Below are 15,264 nucleotides of genomic sequence, written 5' to 3' on the forward strand. Positions count from 1 at the left end.
TTTACATTTAAACAAGATTGTCAGAAAGGTAGAAAATGACAAATGCATTAGACTTGTTCTTTAAGTTTCTGTCATGCAATGTTTCTTAAATCAGTTCTCCTGTTTGTCTTTAGCAGTAACGTGAAAGCAAGATGGTTTTCACAGGTTGAAGTGGATGAATGAAGCTATTCTTTGTTTTTAAAGCATCATGATCTATGCACAGGCGGGCGGGACAGTCTAGATCCCGCTGGTGTACAGTGGGTGTTTATAGACTCAAAATCTGGGGTTCAGGGTTGGATGTCGGGTTCTCGTTTTATACCCCCTCCCCCTTATTGTCGTCGCCATATAATGTTTTAGCAAAAACTGTCATTGTGTCGCCATGCTGTGTAATCCTTAACCAATGAGCGCTTATCCTTCTGCGAAAGCACTGTGGCTCGTTTCTAAAAAAAAAAAAAAAGATTTTAAAAACATGAGGCTTTTTTTTAAGGGGAGGAGGGCCAGATGGGGTACTTTGTATTTACTTAAAACAAAAAAAAAAATTGTAACAGATACAAAGTTGTGGCTTTTAATGTTTGTTTGTTTTTTGTTTGTTTTTTTTTCCCTCATAGAATGTGATTAAGGACATGCACCGGGGGGAAATGTTTCCATGATTTATGGAGCTTCTTTCGGACTATATTAATAAAATACAAATTTTCTTGTCTGTTAGTAGGCGTCTCAGCTTTTCCTTCATCTAACTTGCTGTTTTTGTCTTGCAATGTGGACCTGGTTCTTGAGAAATTTTGTGCTCTTATTTTTTGTTTGTGGCTTTTTTTTAAGGGGTAGGTGTTGTGGCTATATTTACTTGTTCTTTGTCAGCTTTGTGGCTTTTTTTGTTGTTGGTTTACAATGCTAATTTCACATACAGGGATGTGGTTCAGTAACAGAAATCTGAGGAAAAGTGATCCTCGAGGGGTTCCACGTGCTCTGAACTGCATTCTCCAGCATTTTAGAGCAATAACTCAAACAAATTTCATGAGGATTGGAGAACATTTTGTGAAATAGATGTCTAAGTATTTTTTGTTACACGTGCCAAACCAGTAAATAATGTAATTGGCAATAGGCCTGTTTATTGCACAGCAGTAAAAGTATCAGAGGTATACTTAAGAGTCTTCAGTATTCATCTGCACTAATTTGAGAGAGTTTGACAAATTATACAAAGCTTTACTGAAAAGGACATTAAAAGGATTGTAGCAAGTCATGTTTCTACAGTAATGTTCAGTATTTGAGTAGAGCAATAAAGTCAAATAGACTACATCCATCGTAGAATTACAGGCTACAAAATAACAGCACAAGTTAGTTATTCTGAGATATTGTACCAATAACAAAGATCTCTAATAATAACTTGAGTAATAAAAATAAGTAACTTTTTGTCTGTGGTCCCAAATGAGAACTAGGTGTCCAGTGTTTTACAAAATATTTTTAAATAAAACAGTACCCGTTACAGGTTCATGATGCACACTAAATGCACAGTACAACACCTTGAATACTAATGGTGTCATATATTTTACTGTATATGTTAATCTGAACAAGAATGTGTGTGTGTGTGGGGGGGGGGGCACAGTGAAATCAGGAGTGAATTAACATTGGTTGTAAATCTAAAAAGGGTGATGCTACATTTTAATGCTTCATTTTCTGCTCAACCCATTGGATTAAAGCTGAAAGTGGACAACAGTCATATCTTTAATCACATCAAATAAGCAGAAATATTATGGGAGGGGACTATATCTCTAATTTGGGGGAAAGGAGCATTAAAAGTATAGTGTGACTGTAACTCATAACTGTTTCATCACCACTGGTTCAGCTAAAATCAAAATGTCCAAATATTCACCTTTCAACAAAAGGCTGATGTGGGGTCTTTTTTTTTCACCAGCTCAAACGAATCACTTATCAAACTACAATCCTTAATTTTAATTTTAAAAACAATAAACAATGTTTTTGTAAGCATCCACTTGAGTGTGTAAGAAGAAAAAGCTGCCAATCATCAAATAAAATGGGTTGAAAGTGGTAATTTTTTTAAACTAATTTATATAAAAAAAAATCTTTGCTAAGATTTAATAAGTTTTTACATTTTAGGCAAATTTGTGCCTACAATCTTTGCAGTGTCTTTCGGTTGCTCCTGTTTGGAGTTGCTGCAGTAATTTTGGACTTGAGTTTACAACAGATGCTGTTTTGTGGCAACTCCAGTTCCACAAGGACAATCTCAAAGTTTTGTCCAGTATCGTATATAAAAGATAACTGACCAACGATGATGTCAGAACCTTACAGCTGTAAGAAAAAATATCTAAAATACAGTAACACTGTTTTAGATCTTTAACATATGACAGGTTTCTGTATGAATCCGAGTTTTTCAGGATCAATGTGACGGCGTCACAGTACGATGGAGGTCAGTCATGTGGTCTGAACTTGGTGTTACAAACAAGCTATAGCAGGGAAACTGTGAGTCTCCAGGGTGCTACGTGATGTCCGAGTCTAGCGGGTTTTCTGAAGCTGCACGAATTCATGCTATAATGATCGTGAGAAGCTCCAAAGTTTCATTTCTGGTTGTTGCCTGTGGAGCTGATGGGAGTTTCGTAATGGTTCTCTAGACAGGGTTTCTTCACACTGCAGTTTCTGTACACTGAACCATCTGTTTCCTCCAGATGAGAAACCAGTTTGGATCTGAGAGGCTGCACCCCGGACATCTCCTCGTAGATTGGAGCTTGGACGTGTGCTTTGCCAGTGTGGCGACCTTTGGCCTAATAGTCAACACAAGAGCGAAACCAATCAGAGAGGAGCACAAACCGAGTCAACACACCTGCTACTTCCTGTTGAAAAACAAATTGCAGTCAGACCACAACAAATTAAACTGACGGGAGGAGCGGAGGGGGAAGTTAGTTTCAGAGGAAAACAACTACCTGTCCCAATCTCATACCTTTTAAAAAAAAAAAACAACAAAAAAAGTGAAATATGGCATTCAAACAGATAACTCACACGACAAATGAGCACCAGTACTACAAGGAGGACGAAGAGGATGGCCACAGCTGCAGAGAGAACGTACAGCAGGAAGGAGTAGCGGGAGCAACTGCATGGACCTCCTGCAGGAGAACACATGGACACAATGTGAAGAACCAGTGAGAAACCACCAGGCTACTCTACCCCAAAGCGCACAGCTGTGATCGATTACTGTGAGAGGACGAAGAAAAGACAAACAGCTCACATTGTGCAAAAACTCGTGGTTGGAAAGAAACAAGTTGCAGTGAGGCCAGAGGATGCTGCACAGACCACTGAACCCAACTTCCTCACTATGGTTTCTGACTTTGAGGTAAAATCTGTCACCATCAGACTTCTGCTTTATGTTAAGTTCAACAGATAAATGCCGAAACGTGTTCCACTTTTATAGCAAATGTTGGGTCAGTTTGATAAGAGCAACAGATCCAGACACAGAAAAGGAAAATCTCATGAGTCAGTTTAAACTTGTCTCAAATCATCAAAATCCGCATGACATTTAAAGCCATTGCACTATTGTGGATTTTGTATGCAAGAATTGAGCTTCCTTGAAAAAAAGTCAAGCGATGTGCTTCCATGACGACAAAAAAAATAATAAAGGTTTATTCGGAGAACAATCTCAGAGAAGACACTTTTTTTTTTTTCATAAATGTGAGTTTTTGACTAAGATTTATGACATAATTTAACCTCCACTAAGGAGGACATTTTTGTGGCTGTTTGTCAGCAGGATATCTCAAAAGGCCATAAATACATTTTGATGAAAACCAGTGGAGATGTAGGCCTTTGATCTTGACAGCTGAACCACAGAATCAACGGTAAAAATCCATCCTGATTACACAAAGCAACAGCCAGACAAATCTAACTAAATCATAATCTCGTTGGTGAAGATCAAAGAGTAGCATTCTGGATCAACGATGAGTGATGGGGATCAAAGTTTAGTAATTAAGATATAAGGTCAGGGTCAATAATGAGAGATCAGAGTCAAGGGTCAGTTGTCAGTGATGAGAATGAGAGAACCAAAGATCAAACATGAGTGACAAGTAGAGGGTCAAGGTCAAGCAGAGAAAAAGGCGATCAGTTAGGATCAAAGGCCAGCAAGTAAGAATGTCACATGAGATCAAAGGACTAACAAAGTCATAAAGAAACAGAGATAAATGGAAAATGTCAACAGGTAGTTGGACCTCGGTGGAGGTGTGTGCGCTCTCTGAATGCCCTCTACATCAATTACTGTATTAACAGAAGTACTTGATATTCTGCATTAACCAAAATAAACAGTCTGCTGATTGACACCGACATGGAAACGTGGGGGGTTGGGGATTTTGGATGTTACATGGTGATAAAGTCCCACCTTGCACAGACACAAAGTACACTTGTTTCCCAAGGCTGCTGCTGGTGTCGGGTGTGCCTGAGTGCAGCAGCTGGCAGCTGTACAGGCCACTGTCGCCCGGCTGCAGCTGCTGCACGGTGAGGCTGTAGGTGATGCCGGTGGGGCCGGGTGCCGAGGACAGCCGGATCCTCTCTGCAGGGAACAGTGAGGAGGATGGAGACGGGGTGCTGTGGTGCTGCTTGGAGTCATACAACACCTCCATGGGTGCTTGGCCTCGCTGCCGTTTCAGACTCACCCCCTCCACAGCTGTGCCCGCCCCATGTGGGGGAAGACAGAGGAGCAGAGCAGAGTCCCCGGCACACACCTCCACCCCCTTTATGTCGACTGAGTCAGGAGCATCTCCAGAAGGTAAAGAGAAAAAAAAAGATTGCATGTGATCAACATTAGGGCTTCCTCAAAATTAGTCAATAACATGCTAAAGATTACAGCATTATTTCCGAAATGTTCCCTTCCAGTGATGCCCCTGGTGATGACACAAGCAGGATTTTGCACACACACAGAGGAAGCAGCGGGACATTGAGCAATTATGAGGAACCTGTGGTAGAACACTCAAAAGTGAACAAAAAGTGCAATGAGCGTCTTGGGTCTCCAGATAAGAGATCAGAAAGACTGCAACACATCCGGAACATTTAAGGAACTAAGGAGTCAACACTTCACCTTTACAGACAAAAACTTAAAAGGCTCAAACTGCACAGTCCATTATTAGAAACATTTTACCATTAAATGGGTGATTCTTTAACTACGGGCACTATTGGCCTTGTAAATGTAATTTCCACCACACCATTGCTTTACAATATAAAGTGCCTTGGGGCAACTGTTTGTTGTGATTTGGCGCTATATACATGTGCTCTGATGTCACTGTTTATCTCCATAGAAACTACCCAAACAATCTTTCATACAAACTGTTTAAAGGGACATTACAGTGTTGTGGTGGAAATTACGGCAATAGTGTGGGACAACTACATTTTGTTTAAAAAAATCGCAACAGTTGTATGACGTTTTGATTATTTTACTGATATTTTATTCAGAGATATTTTAAAACATTAGAAAAAACGTTTTTTTACAATTCATTTTTATCACTGAAGATCAAAAGTCTGGGTGTGGGACAAGCACAAAACGGCAATATTTGCATATAATGATGCTGAAAAAAGGTGAAAAAATCATCACAGACTACTAGAACAAATTTCTTAAAACACTTTAATTTTAAAGATAAGTGTGAAATTTCCCCTTTTTTCTGTTTTTCATACAATATGATCAAAGGACATAAGTGCCTGTAGTCTAAGAATCACCCAAATATAGAGACTGCTTCAAATTAAACATCCTCACACAATTCTAAGGCAGTGCTGGTAGAAAGTACCAAGCTAGAAGCTAAACTGATGCCCAAAAAGGGCTCCTTTTAAATTAATTAGTCCACAATTATTACTTGTTTACCATAATAGAATTAAAGACAGCACATACACATTTGACATTGTTTATGTGCACTACGTTTGAAGAAGTCTGTTATCCGAATTGAGGCAAGTGGGTGAAGGCCACGCAGCAATCCTGAGATGCGCCGCCGAGCTTGGGGGGAGGAACGGGGGCTGCAGCTAAAACTGCACCGCCCCCGCAGAAGGGGAAAGGAATGACGTGAGCAGACGCCAGAGTGGGGAGTGTTTGATGGGGGATAGGAGGGGGGTGTGGGGAGGGAATGGAGCATGCTTCACTCCTGTGAAAAGCAGTTTATTTTCTTTGTGAGTTGAGATAAGAAACAGCCAAATGATCCCCAGGCCGAAGACATTCCTCTGGAGGAAAAACAGTCGGGCAATTTGACCTTCAGGCTTGATAAGCCTGTAGTGTTGTGGTTTGAGCAGTGAAAAACACTTATGATTCTTATGAATTAAGAATATTCCCAATTATGAATTAAGAATATTCACCGGCCTGTGAAATCTTCAACTTCAACTGCAAGGCACGCATCTGCTCCAAGATGTCATCCAATTTGCATCTGAGTTCAAGAGTCATCGCATTTTAGAGGCAACATGTTTACCAACATATGATGGTTAAATATTTTTCCTCCTCAATGTAAGATTTTAAAAACGTTTTCTTGGATTTGACAGAGCATGGATTTTTTTTTAATAAAAAGAAAAAAAAAAAACATATACTCACCACCACCAACAACAACAAGCAGGAAGAATTCCATCTTGCCCCGTTTTTTTATGTCCAAAGATGAAGGCACTTCCTCCACAAACTCGCAGTAGTATCGGTCAGTGTCGCCTGCTCTCAGCTGGCTGATGGTGACATTCAGACTGCGACTGCTCGGGTCACCACTGACACTGATGCGACCTTCATCCTCTTGGTTGTGCACACTGAACTTGCTGTTGCTGTACATGAAGAGCACGTTGGTGTGACGCCGCCAGCTGCGCTTCAGGGTGACAGCGATGGGTGAGGAGTTGCTCTGCTCGGCCAGACAGGGGAGGACCACAGACTCACCCTCACGCTTCTCCAAGAACTCGATGTGACACCATGCTGGGCACAAACAAGAAAGGAAACACATCACACTAAAGGGTAGTTTGACTTTTTTTTAAATGACATTTTAGAAACACTGTCAGTCTGAGTGTGAAAAACATATCCTGTGTACATTCACAGAGGTGTTCAGCTCCTGTTTAAGTTAACAGCAGCCAGTGTAGCACAGGCACAATGTGCACAGGTGTAATGAGATGTGACTGCTACCTCCCACTGGACTCTTCCAACAACCCATAGGAGTTGGACCAATGTTTTTTTTAATCACAGAAGAAGTACCATTAAATCCTATATAGGCCTTGAGGACTATTAGGTTACTTCACCAACTAAGGCTGGTCCCATTTACAGCTGGGTGGACTGGGACAATGCAGATACCATCTCCAAGGATACAGACAGGTAGTGTGACCAGGAATCAAGCCCAAGTCCACACAGTGGTAACTCATCTCCTCATCCCATCAAACTACCTGCTCGATGTAGAGCAGATATAATATTGCAGTTGATGTTTCAGGTGTAATGACACCAAACTGCAATATGGTGGCATTATACAAAACAGAAACATTGCTACATAACTGAACAGACCAGTTTAGCCATGACGTCAATCAATCAATCAATCAATTTTTTTTTATATAGCGCCAAATCACAACAAACAGTTGCCCCAAGGCGCTTTATATTGTAAGGCAAGGCCATACAATAATTATGTAAAACCCCAACGGTCAAAACGACCCCCTGTGAGCAAGCACTTGGCTACAGTGGGAAGGAAAAACTCCCTTTTAACAGGAAGAAACCTCCAGCAGAACCAGGCTCAGGGAGGGGCAGTCTTCTGCTGGGACTGGTTGGGGCTGAGGGAGAGAACCAGGAAAAAGACATGCTGTGGAGGGGAGCAGAGATCGATCACTAATGATTAAATGCAGAGTGGTGCATACAGAGCAAAAAGAAAAAGAAACAGTGCATCATGGGAACCCCCCAGCAGTCTACGTCTATAGCAGCATAACTAAGGGATGGTTCAGGGTCACCTGATCCAGCCCTAACTATAAGCTTTAGCAAAAAGGAAAGTTTTAAGCCTAATCTTAAAAGTAGAGAGGGTGTCTGTCTCCCTGATCTGAATTGGGAGCTGGTTCCACAGGAGAGGAGCCTGAAAGCTGAAGGCTCTGCCTCCCATTCTACTCTTACAAACCCTAGGAACTACAAGTAAGCCTGCAGTCTGAGAGCGAAGCGCTCTATTGGGGTAATATGGTACTACGAGGTCCCTAAGATAAGATGGGACCTGATTATTCAAAACCTTATAAGTAAGAAGAAGAATTTTAAATTCTATTCTAGAATTAACAGGAAGCCAATGAAGAGAGGCCAATATGGGTGAGATATGCTCTCTCCTTCTAGTCCCCGTCAGTACTCTAGCTGCAGCATTTTGAATTAACTGAAGGCTTTTTAGGGAACTTTTAGGACAACCTGATAATAATGAATTACAATAGTCCAGCCTAGAGGAAATAAATGCATGAATTAGTTTTTCAGCATCACTCTGAGACAAGACCTTTCTGATTTTAGAGATATTGCGTAAATGCAAAAAAGCAGTCCTACATATTTGTTTAATATGCACTTTGAATGACATATCCTGATCAAAAATGACTCCAAGATTTCTCACAGTATTACTAGAGGTCAGGGTAATGCCATCCAGAGTAAGGATCTGGTTAGACACCATGTTTCTAAGATTTGTGGGGCCAAGTACAATAACTTCAGTTTTATCTGAGTTTAAAAGCAGGAAATTAGAGGTCATCCATGTCTTTATGTCTGTAAGACAATCCTGCAGTTTAGCTAATTGGTGTGTGTCCTCTGGCTTCATGGATAGATAAAGCTGGGTATCATCTGCGTAACAATGAAAATTTAAGCAATACCGTCTAATAATACTGCCTAAGGGAAGCATGTATAAAGTGAATAAAATTGGTCCTAGCACAGAACCTTGTGGAACTCCATAATTAACTTTAGTCTGTGAAGAAGATTCCCCATTTACATGAACAAATTGTAATCTATTAGACAAATATGATTCAAACCACCGCAGCGCAGTGCCTTTAATACCTATGGCATGCTCTAATCTCTGTAATAAAATTTTATGGTCAACAGTATCAAAAGCAGCACTGAGATCTAACAGAACAAGCACAGAGATGAGTCCACTGTCCGAGGCCATAAGAAGATCATTTGTAACCTTCACTAATGCTGTTTCTGTACTATGATGAATTCTAAAACCTGACTGAAACTCTTCAAATAGACCATTCCTCTGCAGATGATCAGTTAGCTGTTTTACAACTACCCTTTCAAGAATTTTTGAGAGAAAAGGAAGGTTGGAGATTGGCCTATAATTAGCTAAGATAGCTGGGTCAAGTGATGGCTTTTTAAGTAATGGTTTAATTACTGCCACCTTAAAAGCCTGTGGTACATAGCCAACTAACAAAGATAGATTGATCATATTTAAGATCGAAGCATTAAATAATGGTAGGGCTTCCTTGAGCAGCCTGGTAGGAATGGGGTCTAATAAACATGTTGATGGTTTGGATGAAGTAACTAATGAGAATAACTCAGACAGAACAATCGGAGAGAAAGAGTCTAACCAAATACCGGCATCACTGAAAGCAGCCAAAGATAACGATACGTCTTTGGGATGGTTATGAGTAATTTTTTCTCTAATAGTTAAAATTTTGTTAGCAAAGAAAGTCATGAAGTCATTACTAGTTAAAGTTAATGGAATACTCAGCTCAATAGAGCTCTGACTCTTTGTCAGCCTGGCTACAGTGCTGAAAAGAAACCTGGGGTTGTTCTTATTTTCTTCAATTAGTGATGAGTAGAAAGATGTCCTAGCTTTACGAAGGGCTTTTTTATAGAGCAACAGACTCTTTTTCCAGGCTAAGTGAAGATCTTCTAAATTAGTGAGACGCCATTTCCTCTCCAACTTACGGGTTATCTGCTTTAAGCTACGAGTTTGTGAGTTATACCACGGAGTCAGACACTTCTGATTTAAAGCTCTCTTTTTCAGAGGAGCTACAGCATCCAAAGTTGTCTTCAATGAGGATGTAAAACTATTGACGAGATACTCTATCTCCCTTACAGAGTTTAGGTAGCTACTCTGCACTGTGTTGGTATATGGCATTAGAGAACATAAAGAAGGAATCATATCCTTAAACCTAGTTACAGCGCTTTCTGAAAGACTTCTAGTGTAATGAAACTTATTCCCCACTGCTGGGTAGTCCATCAGAGTAAATGTAAATGTTATTAAGAAATGATCAGACAGAAGGGAGTTATCAGGGAATACTGTTAAGTCTTCTATTTCCATACCATAAGTCAGAACAAGATCTAAGATATGATTAAAGTGGTGGGTGGACTCATTTACTTTTTGAGCAAAGCCAATAGAGTCTAATAATAGATTAAATGCAGTGTTGAGGCTGTCATTCTCAGCATCTGTGTGGATGTTAAAATCGCCCACTATAATTATCTTATCTGAGCTAAGCACTAAGTCAGACAAAAGGTCTGAAAATTCACAGAGAAACTCACAGTAACGACCAGGTGGACGATAGATAATAACAAATAAAACTGGTTTTTGGGACTTCCAATTTGGATGGACAAGACTAAGAGACAAGCTTTCAAATGAATTAAAGCTCTGTCTGGGTTTTGGATTAATTAATAAGCTGGAATGGAAGATTGCTGCTAATCCTCCACCCCGGCCCGTGCTACGAGCATTCTGACAGTTAGTGTGACTCGGGGGTGTTGACTCATTTAAACTAACATATTCATCCTGCTGTAACCAGGTTTCTGTTAGGCAGAATAAATCAATATGTTGATCAATTATTATATCATTTACCAACAGGGACTTAGAAGAGAGAGACCTAATGTTTAATAGACCACATTTAACTGTTTTAGTCTGTGGTGCAGTTGAAGGTGCTATATTATTTTTTCTTTTTGAATTTTTATGCTTAAATAGATTTTTGCTGGTTATTGGTAGTCTGGGAGCAGGCACCGTCTCTACGGGGATGGGGTAATGAGGGGATGGCAGGGGGAGAGAAGCTGCAGAGAGGTGTGTAAGACTACAACTCACTGTTGCGTGACCTCCTCTAACAACCACTACATCTAGTTTTAAAGAAACAATCGATCATTAAACACTTACTCAAAGAAAACTCCTAAAAAAAGGAGAAAAATTAGATAAAATCCAACATCTTAGTACCAATTTTACTTTCTCTGCTGGACCAGAGTGTGGGTGAGGTAAGCGGCGAACTGAATAATCAGTCATTAATGAGGTAAATGTGCACACGTTTACTACTGTAAGGATCCCCTCCATCCTACCAGACATATTCAGTGACATTTTCTTGTGTTAAGTGGTGGCAAGAAGCAGGATAGGGGTGCTAGCCAAGCGGTTAAGTGAGCATGCTTTCAGTTCAGAAGGTTCCTGGTTCAAAACCCACCACATTCCACATGTATTATGGAGTTGCACCAGGAAGGGCATCTGGCTTAAAACGTGCCAAGTCAACATGCAGATCCATCTGGGATCTGCTGTGGTGACTCCAAGTGAAAACAAGGGATCAGCCAAAGGGACTTACAGCGGCAGGAAGAAGCGGTTTACTGTGAGTGTTTTCAGTTTGCCACTTACAATCCCATAATATAGCTGGTGTTGCTGACCGAAGGCTCCCCCCCTTAAAAATTGGTCCGCTGCGCCTTCTCTGTGCATGCAGCAGCTCGTCTGAGTCTGACTGTCTACACTCAAAGTGATCAAAGGGAATAATGTGATTATTAACCATCAGGTGGCAAAATAAAACCTCTTAAATCATTCTAAAGTCATTTTTATGCAGAAATGAAGTCGTTTTAAGCAGAGATGAGGCGATAATCGGTGAGTCGCTACTGACGTTCTGAAATGACATAGGTGCCACAGCAGGCCAGCTGCGCTCTGATTGCCCCCTTTTATGATGAAATAATGCTGAATTTATGTGGAAATAATTGTTGTACAAAAGCTTCAGATATCTGTTACTGAGACAGATGATGACTGGAGTGCAGCAGAAATGAGGCGATAATCAGTGAACGGCAGCTGACACTCAGAAATGACACTGCTGTGGTCCAAAATAACACATGCGCAGTGAAGGCAGGGCGGACCGATTTTTAGGGGGGGACCGTTCGGTCTGCGACACCAGTTAGTCTGTGAGTTCTGTTGGAGTTCTAAATCAATACAGCATAGACCCAAGTCAAAAGATGATATCCCACTACTTCCAAAAAGCCCAGTTGCATCTTATTTAGGACGTAACTCAGTGGGATACGTCTGTGAAGCTTAGTTTCAATAATGGGGGAAAAAAACACGACATCTAAAGAGCTCCGGAGCAATCTGGAGTGGGTCTTTCAGCCCAAACCACACGCCACCCACAAAACCAAGTCGGAAAAAGTCAACGGTGGAAAAACTTTGCAAAAAATTTCATAGCTACTCCATTCTTTCTGAGATGATGTTCTGCAGACTGTAGACATTTAATAATTTGTAGATGACATAATGAGCCCATAAGCAGGCATGCACATACAGTGAGGAAAATAAGTATTTGAACACCCTGCGATTTTGCAAGTTCTCCCACTTAGAAATCATGCAGGGGTCTGAAATTTTCATCTTAGCTGCATGTCCACTGTGAGAGACATAATCTTAAAAAAAAAAAAAAAAAAATCCGGAAATCACAATGTATGATTTTTAAATAATTAATTTGCATTTTATTGCATAAAATAAGTATCTGACCCCCTACCAACCAGCAAGAATTCTGGCTCACACAGACCTGTAAATTTTTCTTTAAGAAGCCCTCTTATTCTGCACACTTTGCCTGTATTAATTTGCACCTGTTTGAACTTGTTACCTGTATAAAAGACACCTGTTCACACACTCATTAAATCACACTCCAACCTGACCACCATAACCAAGACCAAAGAGCTGTCTAAGGACACCAGACAACACTAAAACTGTAGACCTGCACAAGGATGGACTACAGGACAACAGACAAGCAGCTTGGTAGAAGACAACAACTGTTATGATTATTTTATGATTATTTATTAGAAAGTGGAAGAAACACAAGATGACTGTCAGTCTCCCTCGGTCTGGGATTCCATGCAAGATCTCACTTTGTGGGGTAAGGATGATTCTGAGAAAGCTCAGAACTACACAGGAGGACCTGGTCAATGACCTGAAGAGAGCTGGGACCACAGTCACAAAGATTACATTACTAACACATGATGCTGTCATGGTTTAAAATCCTGCAGGGCAGCAAGGTCCCCCTGCTCAAGCCAGCACATGTCTAGGCCCGTTTGAAGTTCACCAGTGACCATCTGGATGATCCAGAGGAGGCATGGGAGAAGGTCATGTGGTCAGATGAGACCAGAATAGAGCTTTTTGGGATCAACTCCACTTACCATGTTTAGAGGATGAGAACAACCCCAAGAAAACCATCCCAACCGTGAAGCATGGGGGTGGAAACATCATACTCTGGGGGTACTCTTCTGCAAAGGGGACAGGACGACTGCACTGTATTGAAGAGAGGATGGATGGGGTCATGTATTGCAAGATTTTGGCAAACAACCTTCTTCCCTCAATAAGAGCATTGAAGATGGGTCATGGCTGGGTCTTCCAGCATGACAATGACCCCAAACACACAGCCAGGGCAACTAAGGAGGGGCTCCGTAAGAAGCATTTCAAGGTCCTGGAGTGGCCTGGCCAGTCCCCAGACCTGAACTCAATAGAAAATCTTTGGAGGGAGCTGAAGCTCCAAACCTGAAAGATTTGGAGAAGATCTGTATGGAGGAGTGGACCAAAATCCCTGCTGCAGTGTGTGAAAACACGGTGAAAAACTACAGGAAACGTTTGACCTCTGTAATTGCAAACAAAGGCTACTGTACCAAATATTAACATTGATTTTCACAGGTGTTCAAATACTTATTTGCAGCAGTAACATACAAATAAATAAATAAATAAAAAAAAAATCATACATTGTGATTTCTGGATTTTTTTTTAGATTATGTCTCTCACAGTGGACATGCACCTAAGAGCTCTCTCTATGATTTCTAAGTGGGAGAACTTGCAAAATCGCAGGGTGTTCAAATACTTATTTTCCTCACTGTAACTGGTGCTCATGGTGCTTGTGCATGCTGAAAATAAATTATGCACAGCAGGAAAGACAAAGGAAGCACTTCGTAGGAGGAAAGCAATGACAGATTATAGGAAAAGTATGTCTTTCTGTCTGCTGTGCATCAATGATTTTTAGCACATGAGCACCAGTTATGTGCACCCCTACCCACCCTTAAGGGAAAGAACACCTGACCTACAGAAAAGCCTAGCGGAGGTTCTCTCACGATGTGGGGCTGACTTGCCACCTCCAGCACTGGAGAGGCATTGAAGGAATCAACGCTCTGAGAAAACCAGAAGACTCAAGGCATTTTAAAGTTTTGGGTTTTCAGCAGGAAAACTGTACAAACTGGACATCCAGCAGCACAAAGTGGTTTAACAGCAACATCAGTGTACCAGAAACTACCAGTAAACGAACAAGAATCCTCTACAAAATGGCAAGTAGAAGGAATATTTTCAACATTCTTGAAAATGCTTCTGGAACCAAAAATTAGTTGAGTGTCAATAATATGTCTTCTGCCCCCCCACCACCTTTTTTTTAAACAGTTTATTAAAAAAAATCTTCTTTTGCAATATTTAATGTATTCTGAATGATGTGCTGGAAATTCAGACCAGAGCTGTGTGAAGGAAACCACTGTGCTGCAGTTTCAGACCAATGAACACAAACAAATCTAAGGTGATCCTGTAACACATGAATGAAGTTGTTCGGAAACCACACAGTGAGTCTGATTAATAACAAAAATAAAAAATAATAATAATAATGCAACGATCAAAGCAGCAGCCTCAAAAACCCAGAGTACTTACTTTGGCTGCAGAGAGTGAAGAACAGAGTCCACAGACAGACCAGGTTCTGGATCTGCAACATCTTTGCTCCTCAGAAAACAGCAAGAGCCTGAGAGATGGTACTCATAAAAGCCACGGTATCAACTTCAGAGGACCTTACTGTGACACAAGATTTGTTAACTGAAGGAGATTGAAGGGAAGTCCATGTGGCTCCACCTTCAAACCCCCAGACACAAAGAAAGGGAAGCAAATAGCAACAGCACTTATGATCATCAGACTGAAGCTGCTTCTGACGGCCAAACAGAGTCCCAAAAATTAAAAAGGTGATAAAGATTAGTACTGTAGTTCTGGCAGCAAATCTGGCAAATTTCACGTCACACAACTGTTGTCTATTAATCAGTGCAAATTACAACTGGAATCCTCATCTCTTGGGTGGGAAGTGGGGGGGCAGGCGGACGCTTAACTAACTAATTAAAGT

The 15,264-nt window shown here is 40.9% G+C and overlaps 1 protein-coding gene across 3 annotated transcripts; it reads right to left on the reverse strand.

Annotated features, from left to right (window-relative positions):
• Positions 1 to 1,534: 1,534 nt before the first annotated feature.
• Positions 1,535 to 15,044, reverse strand: cd7al (cd7 antigen-like). 3 transcript variants are annotated; one of them, XM_034188264.1, is made up of 5 exons: positions 14,808 to 15,044; positions 6,539 to 6,892; positions 4,352 to 4,729; positions 2,989 to 3,092; positions 1,535 to 2,753 (listed from the first exon to the last, which is right to left on the reverse strand). In XM_034188264.1, exons 1-5 carry the CDS (start codon positions 14,866 to 14,868, stop codon positions 2,550 to 2,552), a joined length of 1,101 nt encoding a protein of 366 aa, XP_034044155.1. In that variant the 5' UTR covers positions 14,869 to 15,044; the 3' UTR covers positions 1,535 to 2,549. The 3 variants fall into 3 exon arrangements, with proteins under 3 accessions (XP_034044155.1, XP_034044152.1, XP_034044154.1); XM_034188261.1 differs by having other exon boundaries at positions 6,533 to 6,892; XM_034188263.1 differs by having other exon boundaries at positions 6,536 to 6,892; positions 14,808 to 15,043.
• Positions 15,045 to 15,264: the final 220 nt, after the last annotated feature.

The sequence above is a fragment of the Thalassophryne amazonica genome, chromosome 15, assembly GCF_902500255.1.
Source record: "Thalassophryne amazonica chromosome 15, fThaAma1.1, whole genome shotgun sequence".
Lineage (NCBI taxonomy): Eukaryota > Metazoa > Chordata > Actinopteri > Batrachoidiformes > Batrachoididae > Thalassophryne > Thalassophryne amazonica.